We start from the raw sequence: 17,487 nt of genomic DNA on the forward strand, positions 1-17,487 counted from the left end.
GGCAACCTTCAGTCTCGAAAGACTATGGTATCGCGCTCTGAATGGTGGTTCTGGAACAGCGTCTAGTGTGGCTGAAAAGGCCGATTCGGGAGTGACAATCCCTTCCACACCGGGAGCAAGTGCAGTCTGTCCCTGGTCTGTCTCCCTGGCTATGGGTCTTCCTTCTTTGCCTCTTTGCCTCAGACTGTTGGCCAAGTGTCTCTTCAAACTGGGAAAGGCCGTGCTGCACAGCCTGCCTCCAAGCAGGCCGCTCAGAGGCCAGGGTTTCCCACCTGTTGAGGTCCACTCCTAAGGCCTTCAGATCCCTCTTGCAGATGTCCTTGTATCGCAGCTGTGGTCTACCTGTAGGGCGCTTTCCTTGCACGAGTTCACCATAGAGGAGATCCTTTGGGATCCGCCCATCATCCATTCTCACGACATGACCGAGCCAACGCAGGCGTCTCTGTTTCAGCAGTGCATACTTGCTAGGGATTCAAGAAACACTATGGGGCAAGAACATGGGGCAAGAAAATTACTTCCTTAGAAGTCACATTGTCTGACCTCATATTGGTTGGTGGGGGGAAGAAAGGACTTGCAATTTCAAAACAAATACTGTACAACACTGGTTCTCAAAGCGGTGGGTTGCAACCCACCATAGGAACAAAAAACAGGCCATTCCCCTTTAAGGGCAGTAACCCAGGAATGAGTGCCCCCTGCAGTGCCACAGTGATTATGGCTCCATGGGCACCCAAAGACTTGTCTCCCTACCTGGGGGTGTCAGCAAGCCTCGGAGAGGGTCCAGGAGGCCCACAGCCCCCTCTGTGGGTCTCCCCCAAGCATCTTATTGCTCTGATAACCAGAATTTGCTCTGACCTGCACGTCGGAGTGATAAATCACTTGGGGGAGACACGTAAAGGGGGCTGGGGGCCTCCCAGGCCCTCTTCAAGGCTTGCTGATCCCCCCCAGTAGGGAGACAAGCCTCTGTGTGCCTGTGGCATCCAATCGCTGTGGCGCCGCCAGGGCACATTGAGTTTGAGAACCGCTGCTGTACAACATTTGAACTACGCCATATGAGTTGGGCTGCAGGAAGGAAGGAAGGAAGGAAGGAAGGAAGGAAATGACTGTTAAGCGCTGAAGTCTCCCACCAGTCCTGCCTCCTAAAAATTTGACCAGGAATGGTGTCCTCCAGAGGGCCTTATTCCGGGGAGATCTGCATACTGCAGCAATTTAATATGAGACTCCTCCGGCAACGACGCATTTTGGTTTCCTTCGCCTGATAACATGGTGAGGCTAATCATCTTGATTTTCCATGTATGCTCCATTTCCATGGTTGTTATTAATAAAACATGTTTATTGCTGTATAAAAGTGACCTCGAGAAACACAGGCGTAAACAGGATCTCTCACACTGCTTCACTCTAGGGATGGCACGAATATGTGTTTGATTTTTCCAGTCCTGAAGCCAAAATCACATATTCACTCTTTTGGAAAATGTTCTGAACATATAGCAAGTTTGTAAAGAGTTGGGTTTTTTTAGCCCCACAGTGAAAACACGGGCACTTATTGAGCAATTAAGGTTCAGTCTGGATTGGTGTCTTACACTGCCGGAACCGGTGTTCATGCACTACCATGGACGGACCCTATCCTCTTGCCCAGGCCATGCTGCCCCCTTTCTCTCCTCTGACATATGCCAGAAGAATGGTTAGCATATGTCTGAGAAGACCCACAGGTAATCAAGCAGCCTACTGGGGGTCACTTAAAAACATTTTATTTACCTCCTGCGGGTGATCCAATTGCCCATCCCACCACTGGATGCAGTGCGCACTCTTCCAACATGGCTGCACTGGCACCAAAGGTGGGGTTTAGGACTGGGCAGTAAGTATATAAGGATTTCGACTGCCAGGAAGCACAACAGAGATGAATGTGAAAACGTCTGGTCTGTGTGCATGAAAGAGTGACAAGTGAGACGTTATTTCAGAAGAAGAATCACGCGCAGGACTCCTGTTAGACTTAAGGCAATGGTTCTCAAACTGTGCTTTGCAGTACCTTAGGGCGCACGGCTTCTATGGCCCCCAAAAGGCCTCCAGACATGACTGGCGGGGGCAGGGGATTTTGTGGGCCTGGCCCTGGGCAGCAAAGGGTCAGGATTGCCACTGTGTGGCATCTGGTCTACAGGGGATGCCTTTAGAAGGGGAATGGACAGATTTGTGTAGGAAAAGTCCATCACAGGTGACAAAATGGGACTGTGCAGCTTCCTGGTTCTAGAAGTGAGCTACCTCAGAACGCCAGGTGCAAGGGAGTGGCAATAGGATGCTCCCAGAGGCATCTGGTGGGCCACTGTGAGATGCAGGAAGCTGGACTAGATGGGCCTTTGGCCTGATTCAGTGGGCCTGTTCTTATGTTCTTAACTACAATTCCCAGGAAGCCTTGCAGGTCTCTTGTTATCTGGTGTGCTCCCTGGGGCATTTGGTGGGCCGCTGTGAGATACAGGAAGCTGGACTAGGTGGGCCTATGGCCTGATCCAGTGGGGCTGTTCTTATGTTCTTAACTACAATTCCCAGGAAGCCTTGCAGGTCTCTTGTTATCTGGTGTGCTCCCTGGGGCATTTGGTGGGCCACTGTGAGATACAGGAAGCTGGACTAGATGGGCCTCTGGCCTGATCCAGTGGGGCTGTTCTTATGTTCTTAACTACAATTCCCAGGAGGCCTTGCAGGTCTCTTGCTGTCTTTTGTGCTCCCTGGGGCATTTGGTGTGCCGCTGTGAGATACAGGAAGCTGGACTAGGTGGGCCTATGGCCTGACCCAGTCGGGCTGTTCTTATGTTCTTAACTACAATTCCTAGGAGGCCTTGCAGGTCTCTTGTTATCTGGTGTGCTCCCTGGGGCATTTGGTGGGCCACTGTGAGATACAGGAAGCTGGACTAGATGGGCCTCTGGCCTGATCCAGTGGGGCTGTTCTTATGTTCTTAACTACAATTCCCAGGAAGCCTTGCAGGTCTCTTGTTATCTGGTGTGCTCCCTGGGGCATTTGGTGGGCCACTGTGAGATACAGGAAGCTGGACTAGATGGGCCTCTGGCCTGATCCAGTGGGGCTGTTCTTATGTTCTTAACTACAATTCCCAGGAAGCCTTGCAGGTCTCTTGTTATCTGGTGTGCTCCCTGGGGCATTTGGTGGGCCGCTGTGAGATACAGCAAGCTGGACTAGATGGGCCTTTGGCCTGATTCAGTGGGCCTGTTCTTATGTTCTTAACTACAATTCCCAGGAAGCCTTGCAGGTCTCTTGTTATCTGGTGTGCTCCCTGGGGCATTTGGTGGGCCGCTGTGAGATGCAGGAAGCTGGACTAGATGGGCCTTTGGCCTGATTCAGTGGGGCTCTTCTCATATTTTTGGCTTTTTGAAGTCCAGGGTGGGCCTAACAGTTTGCTAATTGCATTTGACTAAGAGAGAGCATGAAGGAGTCCCCAGTTTATGCACCTTGCCTCTTGGGGGCTCAGTGAAGGTGACTTGCCCAAGAGATCCCAAAACCACAGAGCCAACAACCTGTGTTGTCAACCAACAACCTGTGTCATGAGTCAGTGGTTGACTCCTAGCAAGACCAGCGGTTCCTGACTCATTCCTTACTAGGCTGAATTGTGACCATTTCAACTGCAGAAGACTCTGGGCAGGGCAATTTGAAAGTCTCACTTACATCGCTGAGTCTCTCCCGGGAACTGCTCCGATGGAACCCTTTCGATTCTCCGCTGGCACTTTCACTGTCGCTGTCCCGGCAACTGTTCTGGCCTGGCTTGAGCTGCGTGGCGAGGGGGAGACACAAGACACAAAAGATGAATGAAAAAGATGAACAAATCCATGCAAATCGTCTGTTTGGTGTACTTTTTCAGTAGTGTATGAAGCAAATACAACAGGCCTCAGTTCTCATTTGATTTTCTTTTTCTTTGCTGCGATTTTTATTTTATTTTTATTTTTTTACAGCCCCACTAGATCAGGCCATAGGCCCATCTAGTCCAGCTTCCTGTATCTCACAGCGGCCCACCAAATGCCCCAGGGAGCACACCAGATAACAAGAGACCTGCATCCTGGTGCCCTCCCTTGCATTGGCATTCTGACATAGCCCATGTCTAAAATCAGGAGGTTGCACATAGACATCATGGCTTGTAACCCGTAATGGATTTTTCCTCCAGAAACTTGTCCAATCCCCTTTTAAAGGCGTCCAGGCCAGATGCCATCACCACATCCTGTGGCAAGGAGTTCCACAGACCAACCACACGCTGAGTAAAGAAATATTTTCTTTTGTTTGTTCTAACTCTCCCAACACTCAATTTGAGTGGACGTCCCCTGGTTCTGGTGTTATGTGAGAGTGTAAAGAGCATCTCCCTATCCACTCTGTCCATCCCCTGCATAATTTTGTATGTCTCAATCATGTCCCCCCTCAGGCACTTCTTTTCTAGGTTTCTAGATCGTAAGGTGCATATAACCATATCGAGATTTGTTAAGCGTGGTGTTTTACCAGTTTGCATATTGGTAAAACACAGCACCGAAAGGATCTTGATGCCATCCTACGTAAGTCACATCAGTGGTGTAGCTAGAGGGGGTGCAAAGCACAAAGATTTGCAGGGAGCTTCGTCATAGCGTGCAAGCTGCCCATCCCCGTCGAAGCCATTCTGAGCAGGGGAGCATTTGCCTCTGTTTTGCTTCCCCCCACCCGGAATGGCTCTGAAGGGGTGAGGTAGGGCCAGCTTGCATGCTGTAGCGTGGCTCCCTGAAAAACTTAGTGCTTTACACCCCTTCTATCTACACCACTGGGTCATATCATGGTTCCTATTTTGTATTGTTTTATCAATGAGCACCCAGAGGAAGGGAAAAAAGAAGTAAGTTTAATGGCTCCATCAAAAGTTATGAAAACTTTTAACAAGTCTTGGCACTGAAATTTCAAAGAAGTGCACGAGGAAGGGAATTTGGGCCTTCCACCCAAGGAGAAGCATGTGAGAGTTTTCAAGGGATGCAGAATGAGTTTCTATACAGTCAGTGGAATTTCTCAGGGGGATTCTGCACATCTCTGCTTGTGGCTCAGATGTTGGGAGGACGCATGGATTTATTTGTTTCATTTAAAATATTTATTCACAACCTTCCACTCCCACCAAAGGGACAACCAGAACATAAACACAGAAAATATATAACAACGTACACAATTAAAATCCTAAAAAACAATGCAAAAAAGTGGAAACTGGAATAAGAGAACAGAAGGTGGGCAGGAGAAACTGTAGGAGGACCTGATCGTAGGGTCACACCTGGGGTGTCCTGGAGGGAAAATGATGGTTGAGAAGTGGTAGTCATCAGCAAGAGCCTCATAGTGTTTCATCCCCACTCACCAAAATTGCCCCCCTTCCAACTCATTGAGATGCCTCACCGATTTTCATCATCTAGGACTAGGTGGAAATCCATTCCAAGTCAGCATTAACGTTAGCCAATTAGATGGAAAAGCTGTCACAAAATAAAGCGGGCTTTGAGAATTAATTTGAGGGATTCTCTTAGGTAGAATTCCAGAAGAGTGGGACACACATACGAAACAGTAAAGAAACTGAATGGGGACATGGGGGGGGGGAATCATCCTTACCCACAACGGGTTTCAAGGGTTGCTATCCCTTATGGTTGGGCAACTAATCCTAAAAGGATTTCCCCACGCCAATGCAGCAGGGGTCAGTGGGGGAAGCCTGTAGCCTGGAGAGCTCCTCAAGGCAAGGAGACATTTGTCCCCTTGAAACGTCCCCTTGCCCTGGGGAAAGTCCCAGCCACAGCAATGGGTCAACCCTATTCTGCACCTGCTAATTTGCCAATGCAAATCTGAGCGGACCAGTGTCCGTGGATCTTGCCTGGGAAGGGGGAATAACACACGGTGTGCACCACTGATGCCGCCCCCTCCCAGGCCTGATCTGCCCTCCCCCACCCCATTACACCCCACCCCCTCCAGCACAGGGCTTTCCGTCAGTGCTACAATCAACGACACGGTTGCAAAGCACTTTACGGTGTATGAAAGCAGAATGCGTCAACAACTGGCACTTTAGAATTGTGGTGTCAGCAGTAGCGTAGAGGGGGTGCAAAGCAAAATGTTTTGTAGAGTGCCTCACCGCGCTGTGCTGGCGGTCTCTCCCTCTCCGGAGCCAGGCATACACCACTGTTTTGCTCTAGTGGCCCGGAAGGGCTCTGAAGGGGAGGGGAAAGGGCCACTTGCATGGTGCAGTGAGGCTCCCTGCAAAATTCAATGCTTTGCACCCCCTCTAGCTATGCTATTGGCCAACAGTTCATCATGGAAACAGAGACGAGAGCCCAATCCTATGCACCTCTACTCAGAAGTCAGTTCCATTATAGTCAACAGGGCTTACTCCCAGCTAAGTGTGGTTAGCATTGCAGACTGGGATTATGAAAGATTTGAAGGCATCGTACACAAAGGATTCAAAATCAAGAAACCCTGTAAGGATTTGGCTCAATCCTGGGGCTCTGCTACTGGCCCCCCTTTTGCAGATGCAAGACAGACAATTAAGAAACACACCACCTGTGGAAACCAGTGACGGGTCTCTGCTAATAAAATCAATAGCCTTTGCTCATTGTTTCTGGAAGGTCTCATTTTTCTATTGCAAGCTGTATGTCAAGAGGTCCCGTGGCCTCTGGGGATCTGATCTCATTATGTTGTTAACCTGCTTTAACACTCAGCCAGGGGAAGGGGGAAAAAAATGTGATCACGGCTTCCGTTGTTTGCTGCCGAAGACCTCACAAAACCCCCACCGTATCCCAAGGCACGGCAAGAAGGAGGCATATGCGCGGCACAACTTTCCATCATTAGAGAATGGCTCAGCTTGACTCTCTGTTCACTTCTTTCCCTGGGGTGGCAGTTCCAGCTGGTTGGAGGAAGACAAGAGAATCTTTGCAGGTGTCAGGCTTTTTTTTTGCCTAGATGCAATTTGCAGAAAAGCAGAAGAGTGCCCAAGATGGTCAAGCTCAGGACTCTGGAGGAATGAAGCAAATGTTGGCACAGATACTATGCTCACGTTCCTTTGCTACTTCTACTCTCTTTCCCCAAGCAGTTTTTTGTAGTGGGGTCACCAGGGGTTGTGTTACCCAGTGCAGGAGACCAGTGCGTCACCCCTATGATAGATCTCCTCCCATGCAGTGGGAAGGGCAACACCCTGGCTGAGGGGTGTGGTGATGTACATTGCCCCACCCCTTTGGTTTTGGGGCTATAACTTAGGGTCATACTTGACAATAAGTATAAGTTTAATTTTTGGTTTAAATAAAGAAGAAAACTCCTAACCCTCCCAAGCAGTTGCTAATCTGTCCATACGCAGCAGCTTGTTAAAAGTACAGATCTGTCACGTTCCCCCAAATGCAGTCACGTATCATGGGAGCATCAAGTCTAATATACTGAAATGAATGGGGGCTCACCTAAAATGGGCCCCTAGTGGGTTCTGACCTACAGTTTAGAACAGGGGTGTCCAAAGATTTTGGCTGGAGGGCCACATCATCTCTCTGACACTGTGTCAGGGGCCGGGGATAAAAAAGAATTAATTTACATTTAAAATTTGAATAAATTTGCATAAGTTTATATAAATGAATATATTAAAGATGAACTTATATGAATGAATGAAGGTCTTGCAATAGCTCAAGGCCTATAAAAGGCCTTGCACAAAGCAAGACTGGCCTTTCCTTTGCTGACTCTGCTGCATCACAGACATGAAACAGCAAGCGGTGGTGGGAGTCCTCATCCCACAGCTCATGCGAGAGGTCAAACAGTCGCTCTCACGCTGAGAGTAGTTGCGTTGGGCCAGTGCAGGCTCCAACAAATCTCTGGAGGGCCAGAGGCTCATTGGAGACTGGGGGCTCCCTGAGGGCCGCATTGAGAAGCCTCGAGGGCCGCATGTGGCCCCAGGGCGAGGGTTTGGGCACCCCTGGTTTAGAACATTGTGCTAGCCTGTAACTCCAGTGGCTAACTCCATGGGTGGGTAGTACATAGATAAAACACAAGAGACAAAGGTCAGCTGTCCATGGTGGCCAATCAGATGCATCTCAGAAGCCCACAGGAAAGGCAAAAGCCCTTCCAAAAGGGCAAAAGAAGGGCAAAAGCCCCGTCTGTTTTTGTACTAAAAATCAATTCCTGGTTCTGGCTCCTTAGTGGGGGACACAGTTCAGTGGCACAGCTCATGCTTTCCAGTGGAACATCCCTGGTTCTAACCAGTTGAAAGAAGCTCCAGCAGCAGGGCTGCAAAAGACCTCTGGAGAGTCACTGTCAGATCGAAGTGGCCAGTACTGGGCGAGATGAACCAGTCAGACAACTCAGTAGAAGTCACAGAGATGTCTGTATGCTCCAGGCTTCCTATATGTTCACATGGGAGTAGAACATGGGTTCCCAAAGTGTGTGTCACAGGGAATGACCTCATTGGCTGTTCTCATGGGCTCTACCATCTTGGATCTCATCAGATTTGCGTGTCCCCATCTCGGACCTTGCAAAATCTCATGAGATTTGGGTGCTGCTGTCTTAGATCTTGTGAGATCTTATAAGATTTGAGCACTGCCATCATGAATCTCATGAAAACCAAGATGGTGGCAACCAGCTGAGCCAGGAAAACGCTGTGGGGACACCATGTCGTCAGTGAGTTTGGGAACCACTGGAGGAGAGGATTAAATGTTCCAGGCTAGTTTGTAAGCATACCCTGACTCATTTCTTGCATACGAATAAGTAGGTACATGAATAAGAGGTCGCAATCCACCAGAACTGGCTATGTAAAAAAAAATCCAAACTGGATTTTCTTCTCAAGCCATTCGTGCTCAGATCTTGCTGCATGTTGAACACGCACACGTTTGATTGAGACATCCAGTAGGGCCTTTCTTCAACCCTTCCCTTGATGCAAGGAGATCTTCACCCAGTCCACACTTGCAGCAGAGACCGCAGAGGAGCTGCAGCCCTTGACAAAACAGCAGCAGACGTATTCCGCTTTGCTCTCCGGGTTTGGGCGATCGGTGTTAAAAGGGCACCGACGATCAGTGCAATTGCCCTTGATTGCCGCCTAATTGCCGCTGTTCAGTGTTCGACATCTCCGATCTGATTGATCTCGCCCCTGTTTTTGTCATTACAGCGGCAACTTCCCTATTATCTCCTTGTAAGTCAACCACAAGCCAACTTCCACAACTTGAATAATTTATACCGCCAGACAGCTAAATGGCTTAAAATAGTATTATGTTTTCAAGTTAATGGCTCAGCCCTCAAAGCCTCATTTAGTCCGGGGTCTTTTTAAAAACATGAAATATTTATTTGAGGGCCATGAGCAAGTATCCACCCTTTCCCCATGTCGGGGCTCCTTCCAAATGCCCTGACGCCCGACTTACCTGGGAGCAGGCACCCCCTGCCCAGGGTGGGGAGGCTTCACTGCCCCCAAAGGGGGCAAAGCGGGTTGGCTCACCTCAACCAGCCAGAGGGGGCTGGCCGGGCAAACAAGGTTCACTGAAGGAAACAAGCCAGGAACAGGAGAGGCCTTTTCTGCCCACCTGGAGGAAGGGGAGGGGCCAAAGGGGGTGGGCTTGCTCCATAAAACAGTGAGGCCAGGGATGAGAGGCAGGCAGTGTGAAGCAGGGAGCTATGAGGTGAACAGCTCCTGCTCCTAGGCCAGGTTTGGCAGCTCTGCTAGGGAGGAGGACAAAGGTGCTGGAACCCCCTCTCCCTCCAGCCAATGTGAGGCCTCCCTGGGGAGGAACAAGCCTGTTCCATGCCCCTCCAGGGGGAGGCCCCTACACCCCGCACTGCTTTCTTGGGCAGCATCCCCCTCGACCGTATTCCTCCATACAGTGCCGTCACCAGGGTTTGTGTCACCCGGTGCGGGAGGCCAACATGTCACCCCCATGATGGACCCCCTCCCATGCAGTGGGCGGGGTAATGCCTGGGGAGTGGGCGTGGTGATATATTATCACCTCACCCCTGCTGGGTTTTTTTGGCTATAACTTTTGATAGAATAGAAATATTTAAATGCAGTTTGTTTCATTGAATTCTGCATGAAACTACGCATCGATTGATATATAACATGATGGTATTATTCGAGAATACCAAGATTTTTTAAAATTTGGGCAAGCAGTGGGGTCACCCTCCCCTCCCCGTGTGCATGACCTGGTGCGGCCCACACCCCCCTTGGGACACCACTACCTCTATGTCACTCCCACAGATGTGGAAGTCTTTACCAACTCTTGTGTGACTTGCCTAAATCACAAAATGCAAAGAAAAAAAAATGGAGCTGGTTCCTCTATGGGGGCTGCCTCCGGTGGAGGAAAGAAAGGGATGGGCCACCCCCAGCCTCCTTCACCATCCCCCTCTATCCAGCTCCTCTGAAACCATTCCTCTTCCTTCTCCTGCACAGGTTAGATTTGAAAAGAAAGAAGAGAATACAGGAATGTGCCAAGTAGCAACTCTCGGCATAGCCAATTGTGGGTCCTGCCAAATTCACGGGCCTAGCTTCCTTGCCAAATCAACGGTCCTTCCTCGCCAGCTCAACCATCTGGGTGATTTTCATTGGTGCTTTCTCAGGAAGGAACACAGATAGCTGCATTCTTTCCAGCCTTCTGGCTCTGCCAGGCATTGTGAGATGTTAAAGGGTTGCCACAAGGCATTCTGAGGTGGAGGCCACCAGCCATTAGCAGTTAAGAATATAAGAGCCCTGCAGGATCAGGCCCAGGGCCCACCTAATCCAGCTTCCTGTATCTCACAGTGGCCCACCAGATGTCTCAGGGAACACACAAGACCACGAGATAATGCCATCTTGTACAGGCAATGACCAATGTGCCTAACCGTGGGGTTTTCGGAATGGATGCCCATCAGTAAGCAGTGCATACCTGCAGATCAGCAATGGGGAGCAGCATCTCCCAGGTGATTTTCTGCACTTCTTTTCTGCTCCATTTTTCTTTTTTCCATTCAAGTACAGGAAGTGTAGAGGGAAGAATGGGAGTGGACATGTGCAAATTGGGGAGGGCATGTGGTGCCCTACAGCCTTCAGCACAGGAAGCTTTGGAACTGCTGGTGAGAAAAATTGCACACAGTCCTATGAAGTGAATCTGACTGTGTTAAATGGGACTTCCTTCCAGGTGAGTGTGCCTAAGACGGCCACCTCTGTGATAGCAGAATGGCTCCAATCAACTGATAAAGACCAAGGCTGTGATTGCAAAGGAGACTAATCCCAGACTAGGGAGATGCATAAACCCTTTGAGAAATGCCCTTCATCTTATGGAAACTCATTTCATTTCCCTTTGGAATCCCCAGAGGTTTCTCCTGGGGGGGGGGGGAACCCTGAAGTTGGCTTTGAATTTCACTTCTTTGACATCACTTTTCCGAGAGGATGCAGACAAGAACTTTGCGCTGGAACAAACTTAGCAAATACTAAAAGAGGAGTTCCATGTAGCCCGGAAGAAATGCCGTTTGCACACCTTGTGGTGCGCTAGTGGCAAACTGTCCCGCCCCCAACCTCGAGGGCGAGGCTGCAGCTGATTGGCTGTTTTACCTGGGGGAGGCAGGAACTGAGCTCTCATGTGCGCCAAGGAGTGCTCAGTCCATTCCCAGCCAGCGACCCTGCTCATCCGCCCTCTAGCTAGTCTGACAGTAGCTGGCCACTCAATGAGGGCCGGGCAGGAATTTTTTGCTACCATCCTAATTGGAAAGTAGCCTTTTTGCCTACCCCAGACTGGCATTGGGGGGGTGGGGTGGCGGTGTTGGGATTTCATTTAAGGTTTAGGTTGAGCTCAGCAACTCATTGAGTGACACCTAGAGTCGCGTGGATACCCTGTAACACTGGTTCTCACTCATTTAACACCGGGACCCACTTTTTAGAAGGAGAATCTGTCAGGACCCACTGGAACTGATGTCAGGACCAGAAGAGACATCATCAGGCAGGAAGAGTTTTAACAATCCTGGGCTGCAATCGTACCCACACTTACCCAGGAGTAAGTCCCATCTATTATCATCGTTCAAAGCATATACAGAGTAGCCTGTTAAAAGTACAGGTTTGTCACATTTCCCCAAATGCAGTCACATACCAGGGCAGCATCAAGTCTAATATATTAAAAAATAAAATAGTGAAATGAATGGGGACCCACCTGAAATCGGCTCGCGACTCACCTAGTGGTTCCCGACTCACAATTTGAGAAACACTGCCCTACAAGATTGGGGGGTGTAGAGAGCCAGGACCATTTCTGCCTCTTAGGAACCCACACGCAGGAAGGGTTTTAGGGGTGCCTTCAGTTAGCCCTGCTGCAGAGTTTTGTTGTAAATTAATAAAAGTGGTCCATTAAATCCAAGCCTCGGTCTCCTGTCTTTCTTTGGCGGGTGCCGGGGTCAAAGTCGAAAGGTGGGAGAATCAAGAGGGTACCAAACTTTGCTCTTCTCCTGTTCTTTGACGGGGCTTGGGGCTCTCTGCTTGCAGCTCCACAACACCGAAGTGGCAAGAGGGACTGATGGATGCCGTGGCGCGCGCATGGCAAGGTGTAATTTTAACAGCAATATTGCTCACTGTGCAGCCATCAGAATGCAAAGGGTCAGCGGAAGCCTATACTTTGTTGCAATTCAGCCTTTCAAGCACACCAAAATACACTTCATTTGTCGCAATTGCTGAAAGCACTCAGTTCCCTACGCCTCTTAGCGGGTCGCCTTCCAGCCTTTTCCACTTTCATCTCGCAATGAGGATATGCAATTTCTTCTATGACTTTGTGTCAGCTTTGCAGTGGTCGTCTCTGCAGAAACAGTACAGATTCTCCCCTCCGCGGCGGATTCCGTTTATCATTTAGGTACCCACCTTTGAAAGAAAGCTTTCCAGGTGGCTTAAGAACATATGCCAAAGGCCCATCTAGTCCAGCTTCCTGCACCTCACAGTGGCCCACTAGATAGCTCAGGGAACACACAAGCAACAAGAGACCTGCATCCTGGTACCACTCCCTTGCATCCAGCATTCTGAGGTAGCCTACCTCTAAAACCAGGAGCTTGCACATACCTATCATGACTTTTAACTTGTGGTGCACTTTTCCTCCAGACATCTGTCCAATCCCCTCTTAAAGGCATCTAGGAGTGATGCCATCACCACTTCCGGTGGCAAGGAGTTCCACAGACTAATGACACGCCAGGTAAAGATATGGTTTCTTTTGTCTGTCCTAACTCTCCCAATGCTCAATTTTAGTGGATGTCCCCTGCTTCTGGTATTATGTGAGAGGGAAAAGAGTGTCTTTTTTCTCCCTTGTCTCCATGCACTCTGTTCCTGTGATTTGCTTATCCATGGAGAGAGCCCGTGAGAGGAGTTGTGCAGGGCGTATTTTGTACCTGGGTTCAAAAAGGGGGCCCAGGAACCAAAAGAAGAGGCCCAAACATTTCCTGGAATCTTACCTTTCCCACTCTCACCTAGATTTGCTACCCACATGGGATGCTGGGGGCATTACTCGGGCTCACAGCAGTGGCCGCTACCACAAGCCATATGTGCCAGGCCAAGGACTGCATACAGGACCAACACAGTGCCGAATCTTGGAGGACACTGGCCTGCTAGAGAAGCTCTTTGGCTTGTAGATCTGTTTACCATGGAGGAGTGTATAGGAACTCAGGGGGCACCGCTCCGGTACTACAGCTGCTGCAGAAGCCAGTTTTGGTACACGCAGGACACTTGCCATTATAGTGTGAGCCTAAATGCGATGATGCTAATTTTCTGCAATGATTTTCTATATTTAAAAGGTTTTAGAGAGACTTTGGGGTGTGTTTGGTTTCCTGTATTACTGTATCGAGCCTCTGTGGGGTAGTCTTTTGGCCCATTCCAGGCCTCGTCTTGTTGCATTCTCATTGACAAGTGTGTTTTTGTCAACAAGAACACAACATGATGAGGTCTAGCATGGGACAAACCACCATGCATGTTTTTTGTTGTTGTTTTTTTTTTTAAAAAAAAAGGTTCTGTGACCCGGAAAACTGGGTGAGGCAGCAGGTAGTATCATGTGACCCACAAAAATTGCAACTCACAGTTTGAGAAATGCTGGTATAGGTGACCCGGGCACAGGGTTCAATGGCTGAACATGGTGATGGCAAACTCTCCCAGGAGGCATGGTTGACAAAAAGATGGGGGCAGCAACACTGACCCCAGACAGCCCCTCCAGTCCACTATCGCCTACACCAGTGGGTCTCAACTTTTGAGCCCTGGGACACACCTTTTAAAATGACAGTCTAATGAGACCCACCAGAAGCGATGTCATTAAGCTGGAAGTGATGTCATGGCTGGAAATGACATCATCAGTTGAGGCTTCAAACCTAAAAGGCACCATCAGTCAAAGGTCCCATTACGTAGCATGCTTGTGCTGTTATTTTACATGGCTCAGAATTCACACATTCCAGCTCGGATCCAAGACAGACTTGGATCATTTTCCAACCACACAGCTCTCCGGTGTCCTGTCTTGTCACCTATTCAGGGCAAAGCATAGTGCCTCTCTCCCTCACCGCCTAGCCCAGCAGCTCTGTACCCTCTGTTTCTCAGCTCTTTTTCAAATGGGGGCTGAGCTAGGTGCTATGGACCCCACCTGAAAATGGCCCATGACCCACCTAGTGGGTCCTGACCCACAGTTTAAGAAATGCTGGCCTACACTGACCGACAGTAGCTTTCAGGGATTTCAGAGAAAGGTATTGCCTGCTTCCACCTGGAGGTACCAGAGCTTGCACCTGACACTGCATGCCAAGCCAGTAAAGCACAATGTAATGCATCGTACCTTGCAATTCCCCATTACGACTCCAAGAGTCTAATTAGTGGCCAAGTACAGTTTGGAGGGAGGAGGGGGTTCCCGTATCACTAACAGCAAGAGTTACTGGAGCATCAAGCATGAAAGATGGGGGGGACGACGACCACCTTCATTGGTGGATGAACAATGAGCATTTCTCAAGCACTGGATAGATTTCATCGTCAAATGAGCCCACCAGGACTGCAAAAGAGAACACCAGCAGGCGAAAATGTCCCATATTACACCTTAAATCAACCATTGTACAGGCTCAGCAAGCTCTAGCACATTCCCCACCATGCATTAAAAAATGTCAGCTTGTCCTCTGTGAGCCATAATTTACCGAAGAAAGCAGGCATGCAAAATATGGGTGGTACATGTCGGGAGAAGAGCTTTTTGGGCACCAAGGTGTTTTAAATCCCACCCACCCCCCTTCTTACACTGCCAAAATTCCGTGAGATCTCAACAGATCAAAGTTTTGCAGACAAGGAAGGGAGGGGTTGGGGGGAAAAAACAAGCCCCACAAAATTAATAACTATTTAAGTATTCTGTTTCATCATGATAACAAACAGATGGTTTTAATATTCTAGAGGCTAATTTCTGAACAATTAAAAACACAGCAAGACATTAGCATCTAATGAAACATTTTAACTATCAGCTTAGGCATCTGCCATTAATTTCCACACAGTAAGGACTTGGTTCTTTCCAATCTGTTCTTTGTTAACAAAAGGAGGGCTTCTTTCCCCCCACTTGGAATTTAGCGGAGTAGAGAATTAACAACTGTTTTCAATCAGCAATCAGCAGGATGCGTCACTTGTGCTCACAGAGGCCATCCATACCACGGGGCATAAATATACCCCTCGGTTGGCTTTGATGTGTACGTATAAGCTGGGGTTTCAGAAAGGAACTCCACTCATAATTATGTCTTCTTTTTGAAATGCATGGATTAACCCCCTTGTAATGGTGCCATGTCTCTTTTTATTAGGTTTTTGGGGGCAAAGGTAGGGGAGGAACAATGCTGATATTTCAGAAAGGGGTCCTTAAATTCAGTTTAGCTAAACCCAAAATTTGTAGTAAGAAAAAAAAAAAAGCCAACAAAGGCCTCGTGATGGAAACCATGTGGACGAGAACATCATCAAAGGCAACCAAAAATCCTACCTTTATGACCTGATATACAATCCCTTTTGCTCGGGTGAGACAGGAACGTTGGGTGGTGTTCATCAAAGTTACTACTGCTTGGGATATCAAGGAGATTTCCTGGAATTGCCAGGGACAAGCCATCTAATCCCTCCAGCTGTACATTAGGAATGGCATCTTGAATGGATGAAGGATCAGTCTAGGAACAAAAGATGCCTTATCCCATGTCTATGCTGACTGGCACAGGCTCTCCAGGTCTTCCAGACAGGGGTGTTTCCAAGCTCCACTTGAAGATTCCAGGGGGTGGAACCTGAGGCTTTCCGCAAGAAAAGCATGACCACGGAGCAACAGATGCTTCTGATGAAACACATGACTTAGCACTGAATTAAATATGCTCCTGAGGCTTATTTGAAACTACTTAATCTGTGTCGGATCATGGGTCTATCTAGCCCATTCATTGTCAGCCTTTTTCATCTCACAGCACACTGACAATGTGCTAAAATTGTCAAGGCACAGCATCTTTTTTTTTTTTTAAACAACCATGCTGCTGGTGGGAGGCTCACATCCACCAACAGTCCTACAAACCTTGAGAAACACTAGATTAGGCCTATGGTAAGGTGGGAAAAGAAAGAGACCAGGTTGTACCAGGCCAAGAGAATTGTTTCCACATGCATCCACCCATCACTCTTACTGGTGTCCAACTTCCTTCCTCCCCATGTTGAACTCAACAGCAATTGCTTTTCAACTGCTATGGGACCAAGATGGCTGCCCAATGGCCAAAGAGCAGGAAGGAAGCCCTGAAGGAAGAAAAAGCATAAGAACATAAGAAGAGCCTCACTGGATCAGGCCAAAGGCTCATCTAGTCCAACCTCCTGTATCTCACAGTGGCCCACCAAATGACCCACTGGATCAGACCAAAGACCCATCTAGTCCAGCCTCCTGTATCTCACAGTGGCCCACCAGGTGGCCCAACAGAAATTGCTATATGCTCAGGAGAGGGGATGTTACTCCTTCAAAGCAAACAAACAAACTTGACATGCCCTGCTACCAACCCCAGTATCTCACCACAAACCATGGCAACAGCTGTGTTTCCCCATCTCCATAAAATGAAACAATTTAATAGCTTTTTATTGTTCTGCTGTGATGCTCGCATGCAGCCATATTCTCCCCTCCGAGGACTCCTGAACCCCGCAAGGGCAGCAATGAGAGAAGATCTCATTTACCTAAAAGCGCTTATAAATTTTTAATTTGCTTTAACAAGTAAATTAACAAGTCCCTCATTCCGGCAAGTTTTATGGTCTCTTGCCACTCGGGGAGGGCCGTAAAAATTTTATAGATAATCCAGAGCTACCAGGGCTGCTCGTAATAAATTGTCTGTTTCCTGTTATTTTATCAAACCACTGGGTTTCTTAATGGCTTAAAGTCGCAGCTTCCTTATTTCCAGGGCTTCTTGTTTTTTTATGGGCCCATATTTATAAACTGTAAAGAAAATCTGAAATTATAACAGGTCCCTGCTAATCGCTACAAAGCTCAGGGTGTTTTTTTTTCTTGGCGCCAAGCATCTTTACCTTGTGCCCAACCCATAAAACCTCCAGCCATGTCTTCCTTTCAAAGTCAG

General features: G+C 48.6%; 1 protein-coding gene across 2 annotated transcripts in view; it reads right to left on the bottom strand.

Annotated features, from left to right (window-relative positions):
* Positions 1–17,487, bottom strand: part of AUTS2 (activator of transcription and developmental regulator AUTS2) — a 656,992-nt gene that overhangs the window by 394,774 nt on the left and 244,731 nt on the right. For both annotated transcript variants that reach the window (XM_066636105.1, XM_066636104.1), the window contains exon 4: positions 3,664–3,765. In XM_066636105.1, coding sequence (XP_066492202.1) covers positions 3,664–3,765 — 102 coding nt within the window. The remainder of the gene's footprint in view (positions 1–3,663; positions 3,766–17,487) is intronic.

This window comes from Tiliqua scincoides, chromosome 8, assembly GCF_035046505.1.
Source record: "Tiliqua scincoides isolate rTilSci1 chromosome 8, rTilSci1.hap2, whole genome shotgun sequence".
Lineage (NCBI taxonomy): Eukaryota > Metazoa > Chordata > Lepidosauria > Squamata > Scincidae > Tiliqua > Tiliqua scincoides.